Source organism: Opisthorchis viverrini (genome assembly GCF_000715545.1).
Source record: "Opisthorchis viverrini unplaced genomic scaffold opera_v5_297, whole genome shotgun sequence".
NCBI classification, from domain to species: domain Eukaryota; kingdom Metazoa; phylum Platyhelminthes; class Trematoda; order Opisthorchiida; family Opisthorchiidae; genus Opisthorchis; species Opisthorchis viverrini.
This window is the reverse complement of record NW_008751954.1, coordinates 60,876-79,648: the sequence shown is the minus strand read 5'-3', so window position 1 is coordinate 79,648 and position 18,773 is coordinate 60,876. Positions and strand designations below refer to the sequence as shown.

Genomic DNA, 18,773 nt, shown 5'->3' with positions numbered 1-18,773 from the left:
ACTTCACATTTCCATGCAGTTACAGCGAGATAGCTCAATGGTTAGAGCGCGAATTTACTGACCGGAAGGTCCGTGGTTCGAACCAGACCTCTGCCTCTCGACGACCCCTGTCTAGGCTTGGGCTACCTGGTAGTATCCCGGTCCTCGTGCCTCCTTCGTGTGGCATGGCAGCTGAACGATTCGTAGTTACAGCATAGAGCAGTGACTTCGCAAATGTGTGTGAGGAGGGGGACAACTCATTTAATAAGCGTTCGGTTTCAATAAAGTCTAGCGGTTAAAACCCACTTAATCGGTAGTTTTTGCTACCGCACTATTTAGTTCACGGAGGATATGACTTAGAGAAACGACAGTTACTCAGTGAAGGGGATAACTCAGGTCACTTCACTGTGGACTGACCGTGGAAACACATGGAGAGACGATAGTTCGATGACGATGACGTTATCCTCTTATACATCAGTTCATACCTGGAACATCATCCAACTAACATCGTTCACTAGGACTTCTCACGTTCTGTCTTTGGATTGTACAAAAAAATCGTCCAGCTGTAGCACCCTTTCGGTGCCTAACTGCCGTGCCACCCGAAGGTTGCACGAGGGCTGGGATACTGCCAGGTTGTCCAAGCCTAGACAGCAAAAGTCGAGAGACAGAGGTCGGGTTCGAACCACGGACCTTCCGATCAGCAAATTCGCACTCTAACCACTTGGGCCATCTCGCCCCTTTGGATTGTACAGCTCAGGAAAAAACGATGGCCACACAACCAAGCGGTCCAGAAATTTTAGCAGAGATTGGTCCAACTTCCCGCGCACCGTCTTTGTAAGTCAGCGCCTGTCATGATATACTGCCCGTATACCAGGAAGGTCACACCTCTTAATCCATTCGTCCCCATCGGATCATTCTGATCGAGCCCGAACTGCACAGGGAACAAAAACCGTGGAGTTTGGCATCGAGTTCCGTCCCCATTAGCGCCTTAAAACCAGCTGCCATATACCAGCTTGATGGTGTACACATATCTACTCAAAAACAAAGACTTAAAAAGTAATTCGGATTTTCCTCCCTACGTTATGCAAAGCAGCGAAACAAAGCGAATTCCGTTGAGAGGGTTTTAAAAGACGGACCTGTTGTGCTTTTCGGAGTGATCAGTGAAGACAGTCTTGTTTGATGAAAAACAAACCCTAGTTTGAGTGATGACTCATCAGAATACTGAGGTATAAGCAAAAAAAATGAGTGGTGCACCGAGCAGCGTGCAACAAAGTATGCAAAGCAAGGTGCAACATGCTTGAAAAGAATTATACAGGCGGACCGCACAACAGGCGAGTTGTACGACCACCATTGATTCCGACGGTCAGCAGACTGTTTGTGTGGTGCCAAAGGTATTTTGGAATTTGGTGCAAAGTCCGTTGCAGCACCAGCAGCGATCCAATTACTGGTTTACAGCTTGACGATCCATTCGCGCCTAAATTGCGGGATGGTAGAAATACCCCAGAGAGCATTCTTACGGTAAGTTATCCGGGGAAGTGCAGCAGTATCTCGCTGAAAATCGGAGGACTTGATGGATGAGGTAACGCTTTGATGTAGAAGAACTGATGCTGGTGCTCAAATTGGCCGATGAGTCTCCAAAAGCCTCCCTCTATGTGCTTGCTCGCCCATCTTATTCCTTAGGTTTACATCGGCATCAGTGGTTTGCACGTCCCATGTTCGGCTCAGCGCCAACCTATTGTGGTCGGAGCGGGCGTACGGTGGATAAGTCAGGGTTGGTCGGTAGATCCGTATCAGGGGCCAGTCGACCACACTGGTGACACTGAATGTAGTCACTCAGTAAATGGATGTGGCAGGCACGTCGTAATTCCGCTTTTCGAGTGGGTACGACCTGCACGTGAGCATAGCCTGTCACATCTTTTGCTGCATTTGACAGTGATCACAATACTGAATGTTTGTTATTCATCTTCGTGTTTGATGTATTTCGAACCGTCTGAGGGAATATCTTCAAATTCCCTTCACTCGACTGTGGCAAACCGACTAAAGGAGGTTGGTCCAATAAGTCAAAGTGCCAACTAAGAATAGCCAGGTTTGAGCAATGAACAGCGAATAAAAGTTAGTTGTACTGAACTGACTACCGCCAGGAGTGGAACGACGACATGTGACCTCTTGTACGTGTACCTTGTAATTTTGTGCAAGTTTCAACCATGGAACGACTGCCACTGGATCACAATGAATAAGCAGAGCAGAGGAGTCTGGGGCGATGAACGAAATTCACGACAATATGGGTACCAAGATTCGCAGGGAAACACAACGTAGCTACTTGTGTGCTTTACTGATATTCATGGAGAAAATAAGGTCAGAGTCGATAAGAATAGTATGCACGTATTGTACCAGAGAGTTAACTTACGAGCCTGAGTTTTCCATGAGGATATTGAACTGGATCCGTTTGAAGGCTTCCAAAACAAATCCAGTTGTCTGAATGAACGAGAGGTGGAATAGGGAATATGAACTGGCAACCGCGTTTAAGCCTCAGGATGGTGGTAGATGAATAGACAGACTCACAAACTCTTACCCGTGTGACAGAATATTGGTATAGTCCCAGCCCAGAGTTGGCAATCCGAAAATGATCGCAAATGAACATGCCATGATTCAGAGACAAGCCCCAAGAGTGACGAAACCGGCAGTGGACTGCGTGAGCAGAATTTTCATCCACTTTATGAGACACCTTGAATTCCGCTCCCTAAACGTAAGCCACCTCAGTGTAGCACACACGGTTGGAGGGCACCACAAACGAGAGACCCAGGTGAATTTTAGCTGAACCCGCAGACGACATCTAACCACTATTTGTCGCTGGAAGTCGAGTACGAAGTACGGTCAATAGATATTAGAGCCAATCTGATGAGCTCCAAGAAGGTTAAAGTCAGATGTCAAACGTATTAGACTGAAGAAATAAGTCCACAAGCCTATAAAAACCCAATAAGGTGGCCAATGTGGGATGGGTTGGAACCGGGGCGATATGTTCTTAGCAATAAGTACAACAGGTTTGCTTATGTTTTAGACACTTTAAACATGTTCATAACAGCGCTTTCTAGAAGGCCATCAAGCTGGCTTTTAGATACGGTCAATCAAGAGGGCGGATACATGTGGCAGAAGGGAATTCTAGTGTTTCAAAACACGTACAGAATGAGAAACGGCGAGAGTTGAGTCAACGTGACCTATCTGGGAGCTTCAAGTAGTGCATCGTGTATGCGATGGTTAACAGGGGTCTAAATTGGTCTGCGTTTGGTATACGGCATGTCGTGTGGAATACCCAGAGTCATCGGACACTGTTTGTAATCGCAAATACGCAGAACTTGAGGCATTTTCATCGCTTTCGTATGCAGTTGTTTTCAACACTCACAAGGTGAAATCAAAGAGTGTACAGGTGTTCCACATCATGTTGGACGGGTCACAGATAACACTTACGTTCGTTGAATGGCTGTTTCTAACACCTAATTCATGTGATTTCTCTACGTTAGACTGTAGTGGGGTAAGGTTTTCTGGTATTCATATTTGGCCACTCAGAGTTTTGATTGACCTTACGAATAGTGCTGATTTCCAGGTATTGTCTATAAAGACAAAAGTCCGTCTTACGTGGGGCTGGAAAAGATAGAGGAGCAAGAGTATACAGACCTACGCATGAGACTGTGAAGACAATTAACTCGACACAAGTCCCTATGAGAGTTTCTCCAGCTTTTAAAGGAATGTTTCAGAGTGAGAGATAGAATAATATCCAGGCACACGGACCAGTTAATGTGACGAAATACACACCTACAAACTACAGAACGTTCCGCAAGTTCCGAAGAAAAAAGAGAACGATGCGAAATCATCATCATCGTCACACTTAGATGGATTCATTTCGAAGGAGTAAAAAATCCAACCATATATGGATGTCAAAGAAATGACCAATGCAAGGCTCAGTTGGTGACATTTCAAAAGCCTACCAAGACGGAACACTTGAAGGTAATCAGTATCACGCCTGAAAGAAAATGATGAAAAACAGCTTGAAGGATATCAGTACTATCAGTGGAAAAGGCCAGAACCACTGGCGGTAAACCTGGAGGTACGGGAAGCCAGAGGGGAATGATCAAATAGCCAACCAGATATGGGAACGTATTAGCTAGCAGGAACCTCTATCTAACGAAAAACACCAAGGGGACGATGAGAAGAACATTCATCTATAAACTTACTTCTGCACAAAGAGGACGCAATGAAGCTAACGTGGACAGCAATAGAAACAAGCGTACTGCGATCTGCCTTATAAGCCAGTTGGAGTGGGGGGGGGGGGGGTCAGAACAATATGACTAGTGGGAATAAATATTATGTAGTATTATTGTTGACCTTTCGCGTGATTTAAAATGTTCGGACCTACTGTCATCTCAGGTTAACAGCAAGTAGTCTTGCTTTTCATAGAACTGGTGTTCATGTTCCCCGATATTTCATACAACACGAACTTCGAATGACGATTCACAGGACGGACAGTCAACCACTTGCTAACCTCGCCACTACCGGTTCTACGTGTATCCACCTGTTCCTTATCGTTTGTGCTTGTTCCTATTGTGATTACGTTCCCCCAGAGGGTAGAATTGAACAAGAATGGTGGAGACATTTCAGGCAGCCACCGACCTGGCCAAAGGCCACGTGACCAACGTCACTCCACTCAGCACGTGCCCAAGGCCGTTCCACCTTGTATCTGATTCCCTATTGGCCCGTGCCCCTTTGTGTCTGACTTAAATGCAGTTGGTGTGCACAACAGGTGTGACGGCGTGTGTTAGGGTGCACAGTGGGACCGCGACATCCCTAAGCGCTCTTCTACGTGCTCTCGTGCAGTGCAGTGGTTGCTCAACATCTGTGACGGACAACCTGCCTTCGATAGTCGAGGGTGGTGGATCTCAACCCAGATATGGCAGTCTCAGGACAGTGAATTCGGTGGGCTTTGTGACCTGCTGACTTGTTGCCGGTGTCCTAGGGACCGCTTGTCCTGGTGTGATAATGAACCTTGCCAACTGTGCGATGAAGAGCTTTAGGCTTGTCCCAAGGTGAGCACGCATATTGTAGCGGTGTAGCAGCCGGCCTCTCCAGAAAGCGCACAGGCGTGGTTGCCAGGCGATCCGCAAGGAAGTCCTGCTATAACGTTGACTTCGACCGAAACACCAAGGCCCAGTACACTATGTTGCGTATATCCGTGTGCGTCCAGATTTTTAGCTCCCGGGAGGGGCAAATTGAAAGCAATGGATTTATAGTATAATACTATTACCAATGCTTTAAAGCGCCAATTGGAGGCAAGAGACGATGATGGCTTTGCCTGATGTAGGCAAAATGAGAACGCTCGTCGGCCCAGGTTAGGGAAATCTAGCCGACCATCCAGCTACGCCCGTGTTCTGACGAAGCAAGCGATAACCTTTAATCCAGCTACGAGATAAATTCATTCACCCCAAAACTTAACTGTTGATACTGAAGCAGGGGAATCTATTCGGATTGCAGTCTGTCTGTCCTGTACTAAGGCCTTATGCGTTTCAGGTAATTGTCGCATTCTCTGGGGTTTAATACTCAGTGGATATTAGCTAAAAGATATAAGTCAATACGAAAATGACGGTGAGTTATACAAGAGCGTCACCGCCCAGCTGCTCGCGTTATAGAGTAAGCAATGCAGTCACATTTACCTCCTAGTGGTAGTTCGCTAGACAAACTAATCTCTTCTGTTCATTACAGGACGTCCAAAGCTCACTGAACACTACGCACCAAGGGAGCCGTATCTTTCCTGCCTGTAATCATCAAAACACCCGATAAGATTCAACTTTATGTCTCGTCCAAGTTGAACAATTGACTTCACCCAGTTGAGACGGATGAGTGCCTGTTAGTCGTGCATGTGAGCTAGGTTCGCTTAACCAACCTAGATATCGTGGACCCCGAAGGGCATGTTAGTCAGCTAGCTTCTAGTTAGTGTATTGCGTAAGCAACGACAGTCTCACTGAGCAGTTCCAACTGAGAGTTGCAGGCTTATTTTCTATTTAGATTTGGGTTTAATGGTTGACGTTTTAATGAACAGCTAAGCAAGTACATCTCTAGCCCCAAAGTATGATAAATCTCCTGGGCCGACTGATTACAGCCTGTCATACTTCGCCATTTGCGATGGAGAAATTCGATGCCAGTAAACATGACCTGAATGCTTCCAGGGCGATATCAAAAAGTGCCCAATCTACGGACACAGATCGCCTAGAATTGATGGTAAGACTTACGTCTCACTTCCATTCAACGGAATACTGTGAGTACAATGCTGAAAGCACTACGTTCTTCAAAATTCGAGCTGGTCATCAGAAGGTAATGATTGTTTTAATCACGATCACTCAGAATAAGAGGTGCAAGGAGACAGGTTTTCGTACCCGTCTACTCGAGTAGAAGACAGCAAACAAAATTTGGATACAGGAGTGACCCTCTTGCATACGTTGCGTCAACGAGTATGATGTAGGCTGCAGCAAGCTCCAAAAATTATCCGACCACAGAGCTACCTGCAACAGTCGTTCATTTCAAGCACACATTTTCCGGTAACTTGAGACATTTTATTTCGCTAGGCTCTGTTTTCCGACTCGAGGTATTTGTTGACCTTGAAAAATTGCTCACTTAAACAAATCACCTATACGAAGAAGCCACAGGAAAAGGCATTGGACATAGACAGTTTTAAATATGAAATGGTAACCTCGAAAACGCAGATTCCGGGAAATCATTTGTCGGATACTGATCGTCGCTTCCGTAGGCTTATATTCATTCGTAACTGCTTAGATACTTTCACTCAAAAGTCTGCGGAACTTTACGGGCCTCTCCCATCATCTTCTCCATCCACGTACCGTTTCCTCTACGAAGAACTGGAGATCAATGCAACCGAAGTGCGATGTAGCCAGAAGCCCGTCTATCTGGCCGGGATTTAGAATATAACTCAGTAGACACAGTGGCCCCCGGGACGAACTGGAATCTCCATATGGATGCATCACATCAAACAAAACAAAGCGAGGCATATCGCAAGCACACAATCCAGGGAACACACACACAATGAACCCTACAAAGCTAACACAAGCTGGTCGCAGTGACTTCCAACAGCTCACAGGATCATACCAATCAGAAGAGCTGATGACGGACACAAATTTCGCTGCACTTCACCTATATTCAATTGGTCGTAAGACTTTGAAAAACGTCGGATCATAAGATCTTATACCACTAAGCTGTTTAGAGTTCGCCTATTATACACCACATGAGGCTCAGTTTGTTTGATAAGACAGGAACCTAGTTTGGCCCGGAGCACCTGAGTAATGTTTTTGGTTGATGTTTTCGAGCCCTGACCACATGGCAGACACGGACTGATAGTGGTTTCGATAGACGCAGACGGGTTGTTGTGACTCGCCAAAGCACACTACGGCACCGTATCTATTATCAGGACTTTGTGAAGTGACCGAGCCTGTGCAGAGAAAACGTGGTTTCGCACCAAGATGTGGGTAGTAAGAGCCCAGTAGTTTTCAAGTTTTGAGAATTGTGAATGACTTTCGGGACCGAATGCGTTGAAATCTAGACCAGAGATTTTGTACAGGCGGTAAGTTGGATCATCTGGGCTGATGGAATTTTTGAGGTGTACTAGATCTCGCTAATTTAATCGACTTTGAAGACCGTGCGTAATTCAAAACACATGAATTCGCTGAGTAATTTGTGCTTCGCAGGGGACTAAGATAGTTCTGTCTTTCCTGCGACTCATCGAACACCTTCTCAATGAAGGACACTGGATAGTTTTTTGCTGCGGCATACCTATAATAGTGGCTTTTAAAGACTTCACCAGAACACACCACGTTAGCTCCGTTTTTGTGAGTTCAAAAGATAGCATGGAAGACAAGTAGATATTAAACAAATGGAATAAGTTCGGAACCGACTGGGAAGCCCAGTTATAAACCCGCTGATGGTTTACCAAATTCTTCTGGATCGATAATTCATACAGAATGTGTCGGTTTACGATGCGAATTCACATCCAATCCTGATTTATTGGCCCTGACGAAAAAAATCGTTCAGCTGTAGCACCCTTTCGGTGCTTCACTGCCATGCCACACCAAGGAGGCACGAGGGCTGGGGTATTGCCAGGTCGCCCAAGCCTAGACAGGGGAAGTCGAGGGGACGGTCTGCAATTCTGCAAATATGCAGGTCAAGTTTGCATCGGGTAAAAAGCGAGAGTCAAGTGAAAATTCTCGCCGAACTATCAAAATAGAGCGCCACCGAATACGCAGTTGGCACTACTGGCACTATTTTCAGTGACTGGGAGCTTGTAGTTGATGTTAGACGAAAAGTGGAGGAAAATTCGCCCGGAAATTCATTCGGTGTATGAAACGATATGATGTACAAATTAACCAACAAGGTTTTGCTGAAGTTAAGCAAAACGATTAAACACACTGGACAACATCACTAGGGCAGTGGAAACAGACGGATATAAGGAGACCTTCAAAGTGTTTCTCATCGTTCTATACAAGACCGAGTGGAAAAAAAGTTGTAACAACGAACAACCGTCAGATTATTATCATGATGACTGTTCGGCCCCGATAAGGTGAAAGCAAGCAAACGTTGTGCAGAAAGTTCCATGGTGGATACAATTCTAAGTCGTGAACCATGAAAAAAATTGATATGACACTGAAAAAAACAGCCTATGGAAGAAAGATCTTCAATGATTAATAAACCGTGACATCAGTATCCTACAGCACTCTTAGGATTCACAAAGCGCGACGAGTTCATTACATCGGGTTTGAGTTAAAAGACGAATTTTCAGGAGACTCTTGCAACCACAGTTTGTTCAGTACAACAGCAATGTCCATGCAAACAGAGACCAGACAAAACACGCCAAACAACGCCGATTCAAAAGATGCATCATGGTGGTGGTGATACGTACCGGTTCTATGTGCACCCATGTTGAATATTTCTCTTTCGTCGGGGTGGGTAAACCATCGAAGGCAGCAGCTATTTCAGGGTCAGCACCCAAGAAAAATGGTTGGGAGAGAAAGAGCGGTAGATCACCACCTTTTCTGGCTACACATCTTTGCAGTGACAAAAGTCCTTGAGGCGGACAGCCAGTATCTTTTGTGCAAAACATATCTGTACGCCATTTGGCCAGCGGGTCTGTCGAATTAGGCGGGGATCCGGAAAACACGGTGACCTAGAAGAACGAAGTGAAAAAAGTGTCTGAACGCGCGAAGATAGACTGAAATGGTAGGATGCAATTAGAATAGAATGTTCTCAAATGTGGGGCAATCTTCCAAGTCAACTCGTCGCATATTGATGGTGCTTTCAAAGTGACCGTGCTATCCAACTTTGGAACTTAGTAGTTACAAACCTACAACGGATCAGCTGATACTTTATTTTAACTGAACATCTATTTCAAGGTCATGATACTCGTCTACAATACCATTTATCTGAAATCTTCGTTTCTCCGAAGATTTGGAGATGGCATTCAGCTAGTGCCAGAAATTATTGGAAACGTTCAGTTCCCAAGCAGTTTGCACCGAATTATTAATCGATCGTCTATTGAATTTACAAACACATATATTACTTTTGGTAGCGCAGTTTCAGAACTGTCTGATTTTACTCGCTTTCCTTTCCATCGCCACTAGGACTTATTCGGGTCGGTCCTGTCGGCATCTGATTGTCGTACCTGACTACCTGGGGGGTTTACTAGTATTGTGAACTATCCCAAATGACTGAAAATGCAACAAAACTCCAGTAGAACATACGGTTGACGGAAAGTCAGGCAATGTACTTAGCTGGGTGAAGCTGTCGAACAGTTTCCAAAAACCACATGAGTATTGTGCTCCATCTAGGCTATAGGCACCTGCCCTTCCACTACGGAAATTCATGGCTGTTGGCGAGTGGCTAAGATGAAGCAAGTAAAGAGGAAAGGACAAAAAACTTGAGACGAATCACTTGCATCACCGTTCTGCTGAAGCTGATTGAACGAGTCATCCTGAAGCGAGTGCAACGTTCCCTATTCGGAGAAGCCTTGCATATTGTCAAATTCACTCCGTAGCAGATGCTGTTGCATAGGTAGTTCACTACAGCAGTGGATACAAAAGCCGATGCTGTAAGTCTGTGGTACATTGAATGCATTGATACTTTTTCTAGCGTTGACAGGATACAATTACTGTTGTAGGCAGGGGGTGAATCTAGTCTGGTACAGGTAACTGAAAACTGATTATTCACGAAAGTGTGTGGCCAATACGTAGACGACATCGTGATCGACCGTAACTATCGCGATCCTGGGACAAATCTGTAGCCAGGAATGGTATTTAACAGAAATGTTAGCCGATCGGGGAATGTTCTTCTACCCCAGGTTCGTTGTAGATTATGCTAAATATTATAAAGGAGAGATTTAGGTGAGCCACTGGTGAAAACCGAATTGGCATGCAAATGAGTGTATCTGTCGGGCTAGGTTATTGTCTTTGCCTACGTCTTCTGTCAACGTCACAGCGACTTGTTTGTAAATTCCCAGCAGATCTACCACAAGATGACTCAGTGGTTAGAGCACGAATTTACTGACCGGAAGGTCCGTCGCTCGAGACAGACCTGGACTTCTAGGTCTCGGCAATCAGTATCCCAGCCGTCGAGCTACCTTCGGGTGGCATGTAAGCTAGGTACCAAGAGGATTTTCTCTCAGCTGTAACACCCTTCCAGTGCCTAGCTGCCATGCCACCCGAACGAAGCAAGACGGCTGGGATACTGCCAGGTTGCCCAAGTCTGGACAAGGGAAGTCGAGAGGCAGAGGTCGGGTTCGAACCGCGGACCTTCCGGTCAGTAAATTCGCGCTCTAATCACTTGGGCCATCTCGTCCCAAGTGATACAGCTGGACGATTATTTTATTTTATTTAAGATCTACCGCGAAATGTCTGGGTTTCTGTATTTTCAGCTAAATTTCGCTGATCTGTCAAAACTAGTGAGAGCCCACGTCCGGTGTTTCCATCAATCATTGATAGTTTTATTAGTCCTTGCATTCGGCCGCACTAATATTTATTCCTCACTTGTCCTCTTCCCAAGATTCACTGGGAGAGATTACTGTCGTGTTTTTTAGTCCCACCTGATGAATTCTTTCGGATGCTTTCGCCCATCAGCCACTAAGCCAGGTCTACCTTTCACTCATCAAAGTCCCCATCTACCGTAGATTCATCACCACATACCTGGCTTATTCTTGTAATTGATGCCATTTCCTTACATAATAAGCACGCGCCTCGATTACTCTTGCAAAACATCCACTTTTGGGTTACTGGTCAGGAATGATTCCTAACATGGAGAGAGCTGCAAATGTTGATTATTCTCATCTTTTCCCGCAAGATCAGCAAGCGATGAACTACGAGAAAAAGCTTCAGAGGTCGACCGGACACTTCAGTTCACCACACGATCGCACACCAAGCCACCAGCACCATTCAGCTGTAGTACTGCCTAGATGACTCAGTGGTTAGAGCACGAATTTACTGACCGGAAGGTCCGTCGCTCGAAACAGACCTGGACTTCTAGGTCTCGGTAATCAGTATCCCAGCCGTCGAGCTACCTTCGGGTGGCATGTAAGCTAGGTACCAAAAGGATTTTCTCTCAGCTGTAACACCCTTCCAGTGCCTAGCTGCCATGCCACCCGAACGAAGCAAGACGGCTGGGATACTGCCAGGTTGCCCAAGTCTGGACAAGGGAAGTCGAGAGGCAGAGGTCGGGTTCGAACCGCGGACCTTCCGGTCAGTAAATTCGCGCTCTAATCACTTGGGCCATCTCGTCCCAAGTGATACAGCTGGACGATTATTTTATTTTATTTAAGATCTACCGCGAAATGTCTGGGTTTCTGTATTTTCAGCTAAATTTCGCTGATCTGTCAAAACTAGTGAGAGCCCACGTCCGGTGTTTCCATCAATCATTGATAGTTTTATTAGTCCTTGCATTCGGCCGCACTAATATTTATTCCTCACTTGTCCTCTTCCCAAGATTCACTGGGAGAGATTACTGTCGTGTTTTTTAGTCCCACCTGATGAATTCTTTCGGATGCTTTCGCCCATCAGCCACTAAGCCAGGTCTACCTTTCACTCATCAAAGTCCCCATCTACCGTAGATTCATCACCACATACCTGGCTTATTCTTGTAATTGATGCCATTTCCTTACATAATAAGCACGCGCCTCGATTACTCTTGCAAAACATCCACTTTTGGGTTACTGGTCAGGAATGATTCCTAACATGGAGAGAGCTGCAAATGTTGATTATTCTCATCTTTTCCCGCAAGATCAGCAAGCGATGAACTACGAGAAAAAGCTTCAGAGGTCGACCGGACACTTCAGTTCACCACACGATCGCACACCAAGCCACCAGCACCATTCAGCTGTAGTACTGCCTAATTGCAATGCCACCCGAAGTAGGCAAGAGGGCTGGGATACTGTCACGTTTCCCAGGTCTAGACAGGGAAAGTCGAAAGGCAGTGGCCGGGTTCGAACTAAGGAACTTACGGCCAGTAAATTCGTGCTCTAGCCACTGAGTCATCTCGCCACAACTCCCACATTATCCATTGTGACGCCTGTAGCCCAGACTGAGACAATGGAGCTAGCAAAGGAAAAAAAGCGCCCATGAGAAGACAGCATCTTGGCGGAAATATACAAAGTCCTTAAGTCTCTCTTGTCAAGTTGGAAAGATGAAGTGTTCCTGGTTTCCCTGTATACTGCTACCGACACCAAAAAACGATTGAACGTTTTATGCGAACTACCAGGGTATCAGTGCGATAGATAACGCAACCAAAATGAATCACTTAGAACTGGCATGTACAAGCGGGGGTCCGGGGTGTTTTCGAACGTCGACGCGAAACCCTACTATAACTAAACCTCCGTAGGGTTTGGTGCTACTAAACAGATACTAAACTGCGCACTTTACTTGTTGTATTCGATCACTCCAACCCTGGCTATTATGGTGGTGGTCATTCCGCACATTTCGACGGTGTGTAAGTGCAATTAGCTGAAACCGAGTAAAGTGATGGTGTTGTTCCTACCATACAGTCTTTGGAAAAGTGCAAATTTTCTGGAACGACCAAAGTTGATATGACCTAACTTCGTTCGAGCTTCCAAAGTAGACGTCGGACTCATATCTTAGGACGCAACATCGACATCGTACGGACATTATTTAGCCAATGATTTCAGTGCAAAGTAACCTGGAGCACATAAGGGGTCCGTAGTGGTATGCCTTATGCACTGTAGAGTGCATTTGTTGGCGTGACAAGGCGGGGAGCGCGTCCGAAGAGGTCACACAAGACACACAACTAGCAATTACTTCAAATATAGTTGGAACGCGAAGAAGACTTTCACCAGTGTTATCATCATCATCATCATCATCGACAGTATGACATCAGTGTTCAACACTGATGCTTCACTGCCGTACAACCATGATTTATTTGAAAGCCTTAGTGTAAAGATAAGATTAAAGGTGGATGGGGAAGGGAGTTAGTGCTAGCTTACCACAATCATTCCGAGGTGCCTATACCTCCAGACACTCACTCAGACGATCTGGATAGAAATTGACAACAAGAACGCCACTGACATTGGTTGGCAGCCGTATCTTGTAGTGTCCTCAACCAGGCACAGTGAGGATCACGCGGTCCCCATCCTGGAAGGCGAGTAGCACCGACAGCACCAAAGCGTGTATTATAGTAGTTGAACAATCTAGGTACATATTTTGGCAAGCGATGTACGGGCATACGAAGACCCGATCACTGAGGTGTTGTACAGTAACAGGCCAAACTCAAACACCGGGCCGTCAAACCTTTCGCGCGTTTACAGAAGACAAGCGATGAATAAGCTATTTCCAAAGAACGTAAAGAGACAAAGGACGTACCTCAACATCGTCTCTTTCCTGAGTAGTTGTCGTATTCACGGCATATGAGGTCACAGAACGGCAAATATCTGGCACGTGGAATTCGACGGTCGACCCAACCCTGAGGCCTGGAGCTGCGACCGTACCATCTAGCAGAAACGGAAAAATGGAGGCTTGGTTAAATAAAACCCCCATGGAAAACTTGAAGAGTAGGAAGGTTTCGGGACACCAATAAGCGAGATAAAGCAATCGCCTTTACACAACATGGGAAGAATGAGGTAGACTTCGAGTATCCACTTCCTTCTAAAAAAACAGCCGAAAGTTCTCCGTTGACAGTGAAAGCCTGCAGCGTCCTCCCGGTTTTACGTAGGAAATAGACGGTATCTAAATACATTAGACTAACAATGCGTGTTCCTTAATGGGCTTGATAACTGAGTCGACTTTCGTTGTAAAAGTGCACGGTGTACGGGAGAATATACTACTCAAGGTAGTTTGTATTGGACCAATCAGGTAGTGTCGTGCGGTGGTTTGCTAGAATGCCATCTGTCTTTACACATTAGTCGTTTCTTCGTCAAAATTAGATTGTTGAAACTGCAATGCACAAGAGATCGAGGCCAATTGATCAAGAATGACATGCGATATGACCTACGGTTTGGCGACAAAATGCACAAACACACACACAAACAAGTACATGTTATGGATACAGAGATAGTGTTGAGTTGTGCCAAAAGTCCGAGACCGGATTCACAAAAACCTTGGTTTATTGATGAACTGGTTTGACCAGCAGTGACCGCCTCAACAAAATACTTTTATAAATGTTATGCCTCATATCAAATTCTTCTGTCATTCCTGACCTGAAGGATGGTGCTACAAACCGATCCGCAGTGGATTGCGTATGGATGAAGTCGAGCAGATTGTGGGCTGAGTGAAGGGTGTAATTTGGTTGCATCGTACGCGAGTGAAAGCGAAGTATATTGTTCGAAGTTCTGTCCACCGCGAGCGGCTTTCTCCAAGATTGGAAGAATCTGTCTGGCAAACTGCATTTACAATGTTTGAGTGCGGTTGGCTGCTCGGTGTAGTCGGGGGAAAGGACTCAGCTCAATAGCGGAGCTAACTTCATATGGCTCCTAGGTGGATCGACGAATGACACTGTCGAGCTCCGTATGTTGGCAGCCCAATTTGGCATTGAGTCTCACAGTATGGCTTAAAAATTGGACAGTTCAGTTGGATACCGCGATGAGTGCAACAAACAGTAACACGTCCCGTCTCATATGTGATTGCGTGCCACTCTGCCTGTGAATGCACTGTGACATCAGCCCCACGCGTACCGATCGCGTTGGTGGTTGACCATATTCGGCGTACACTAGTGATTTGTTATGTTATCCAGTATTCGCGAACCACGCTTTGCCAAACGCGCTCACAAGTGTATGCAGTTGGTTCTCAGTCGGTCCAGTGGTCTTCCTGTGAGAACCGGTGGGACAGTTTAGCAGCAAGTGGGATGAACGGGGGAAAAGTAACTGAAACTGAAACGACCAATTGGAACTTGCCGTAGTTCCCTGGGCTACGACGGGCTTCCAGTAGTGATTAAGTGAGAAAAACAAGTCAAATCACACAAAAGCGTTCAGCGCGACTCAGTGTGGTGGCGGTTCATGTTTATTTCTGGCAAACAGCATATCCATCCAAGTGATTTCACCAAATCATTAAAAAGAAACTACACAGAACTATTTTTATTCTGAAAGTGTAAGGGTTCATTTTTATTACACTGCTGCACGCCTCGATTTACCTCAAGTCCGATGACGTAACAGTAGAAAAACTTGAAAGTGACACCCCTAAAGTGTACACAGACACCTGCTGCTCACCTGTACCATTGAGCATATTCGCTTCCACATTATCCCAAATGTCCAGAATTCTGTGAAGAGTGGCAGAGGCAGAACAAAAGTCAGAATCACATAGTCAGTAAAAAAACAGCAGACAGATTGAGAGTGGGGACCTACAAAACGACTGATTTCAGGTGGCCTTATGGCGCTTCGGAGTCGGTTTCACAGATGGCGAGATACGACGTTTGGGTTACCTTCATCAGTTGTTTCTTAGCACATAAAGGAAATCAAGCGCAGTTTGACATCATGCTACTTGTGATCAATCATTGCGTTGGTTGTTGGTCAGGTAGAATTTGATCCGTTCGCCGAGCTTGGCAATCGGCTTGCAGACCCTTCGTCACCATTAGGGTGTATGTTTATACTCCATTTGAAGATTATCTATTACCTCTTAAAAAGATTGGATAGTTAGGTGATAGCGTTCTTCGTGAATTTATTGGTCCGTTTTTTTATCTTTGCTGAGTTGTGGTCTGTCTTACTTAGGGTCCATTGATTATCTCAATGCCTTCTGTTTTTATTAGTTCCACCTTCGCTTTGATTGGCTTCTTCACAACTTGTATTGCGTTGTGGTCCGATCTCGACCTTGACGGGTTGGTTGAACCGCCCTATTTTCTCGATTGTAACGACTTGTGTACCTGCATTCACCGGCTAATTTGGTACTTTGGTTTAGTGACTTAGGGCCTCCTCTAATCTGATTGATGTGTCCGTTTGAACTGGGCTTTCCTGCTTTTTTATGACTTAATCGTCTGGTTGCTTGTGCACCTCAGACCTCTGTAGTTCTGGTTCAGTGGCTGATAAATAGGGTTCATTTCGGTATACTTGCTCCTAATTTGTTCGGTGGAGTTCCACGCTTCCATAAATTCACGAGCGATCGCTATGTGGACCGTTAGGTACGGATTTAAGAGAGATCGTCACACAGAGTACTCGTATATGCACACGAAAAACTGTAAGATGGATGATGTACGGGTGATCAAGCTGTAAAACAACAAAATCGAATTTTCCTCGGGTCCAACTACTCAGATGCCACATTTGTGAATCTGGCGGGGATGGTTCTTTATACCGGATTTGGAGCTCGAGACAGCTGAGCGAAAAAAGTGCGCAGCTGTTGAAAAAACGTTCCCCCCACTTAGAACCCAGTCCGGTTATCTAGTTCCTTCATCCTAAGTCTGAACACTTTGACAATGTACTGGCCCTCGGGCTTCGTTCGAGTCCAGTGACAAGAGCATCGAAAGGGTGTCAAAACGATTTATTTTTTCGTATTTTGGGATGTTGCGAGACTAGTGACGCACTGGAATCGACGTGTCAGTGCAACCAATCAACATCGTTGAGGAAGTTGGACAGAGCATAGTTAGGCTACCAAAACGCTTACAGTGATAAATAAAACCATATTCAACTTGATAGTGTGTCTGTGTGAAATTAGACGAACATTGATGAAATTTGCAAATTGCTCGGTGACATGGTAAGAGTCATGCTTAGTCATGTAAACAACAACATCGTGAATGGGTCAGACCCATTTTGCTCACAAATGATAGTCCAGCTTTTAAAAAAAGCTTCCCAACTCCAAAGTACACCAAAGGACGGGTTTCCGCCCCATAATGTCCATATAGGATCAGCAGGTTTATGGAGATAATCAAAGTACGAAACAGTTAGTCACACTATCTGCACAAATCTAGCAACCGATCGCGATATGGATACGTCTTAAACCATAAATTTCAAGCAAGAGCTCGCTCTAAAGCAGACCCCTTGATGTTTTCGTACAACGGACGTCCGGGGCAAAAAAGGAAACAGTACGCAACACCGGGTCTTTTGTTAGTCACTCTGAATGGAAAGTGATGCTCGAGTAGAAAAGAGTACCCGGCTACGTCAGATTCTAGTGCTTCTAAGCGAAGGTTGTCTGTGCTATCTAGTAGTCTAGTTTAGATGATATCTTGCCTGCAACAAGGAAGATCCTTGCAGATTAGATGAACGAAATACATAACTCACTGTTGACCATTCACTTCGTAAATTTTTCCGATATCTTGAATGTTTTTCGCACCAGTATTCACAACGAATTCGTTCACGTTTGTGCCGTTGTTCTATAACAATGGGGATCAATATTGGGAAAACGCGAAAGAAGAGGAACACACGGGCATGAACTGCCAAAAGGGGTAGTGTGCAAAGATGACAGTTACGCTTGGACTACTGTGTGTACGGAAATTTCGACCGAAAACGTTCAAATAAGTTCACTCATCTGTAGAGGTTAGAGTAAGTCTGCAAATGGGCTGCGAGGTATGGCGCGACCAAATAAGAGCTCTGGGAAGCCCCGAGGACGAATCAAATAGCCCCTAATCAACTCGTTCAGCTGTGACACCCTTTCGGTGCCTAACTATCATGCCACCTAAAGGTTGCACGAGGACTGGGATACTGCCAGGTAGTCCAAGCCTAGACAGGGAAAGTCGAGAGGCAGAGGTCTGGTTCGAACCACGGACCTTCCGGTCAGTAAACTCGCGCTCTACCCGCTTTGGCCATCTCGCCCCAATCGACTGCAACAATCAAGATCATCCCGCAAATATCTGGTTTTCTTGGGTTCCTAGGTTTACGGCGAGCCATCTCTATATTTACAAGAAAACACTGCTTCTTTTCTGACAAAGGTCGAACAAGGAAACTGGATGAGGAAAGCACATGCAAATAAGCCGGAGTTCTTTACTGACTTCTTTGTGAACTGTAATCGGCCAGTACGAATAGACTAAATGGGCAGAAAGGACAGTGTAGACGACCGCGAAACAGGGTTTGGACAAGTGACCATATGCTGCCAACTTTTTAGTCAACAGGTGGACAGACATTTTGCCCCATAATACTTTCAGTAAATAAAAAAGAAAATAATCGTTCAGCTGTAGCACTCTTTCGCTGCCTAGCTGACATGCCACACGAAGGAGGCACGAGGGCTGGGATACTGCCAGGTAGCCCAAGCCTAGACAGGGAAAGTCGAGAGGCAGAGGTCTGGTTCGAACCACGGACATTCCGGTCAGTAAATTCGCGCTCTAACCAGTTGAGC

At 45.5% G+C, this 18,773-nt stretch overlaps 1 protein-coding gene across 1 annotated transcript in view; it reads right to left on the bottom strand.

The window, feature by feature from the left end:
* The window catches only part of T265_09677 (hypothetical protein), a gene marked incomplete at both ends in the record, with an annotated part of 80,807 nt that overhangs the window by 12,602 nt on the left and 49,432 nt on the right, over positions 1-18,773 (bottom strand). The window contains 5 exons of the mRNA XM_009175832.1: positions 2,387-2,454; positions 8,933-9,196; positions 13,887-14,014; positions 15,725-15,774; positions 17,723-17,814. Of these exons, the coding sequence (XP_009174096.1) occupies positions 2,387-2,454; positions 8,933-9,196; positions 13,887-14,014; positions 15,725-15,774; positions 17,723-17,814 (602 nt within the window). The remainder of the gene's footprint in view (positions 1-2,386; positions 2,455-8,932; positions 9,197-13,886; positions 14,015-15,724; positions 15,775-17,722; positions 17,815-18,773) is intronic.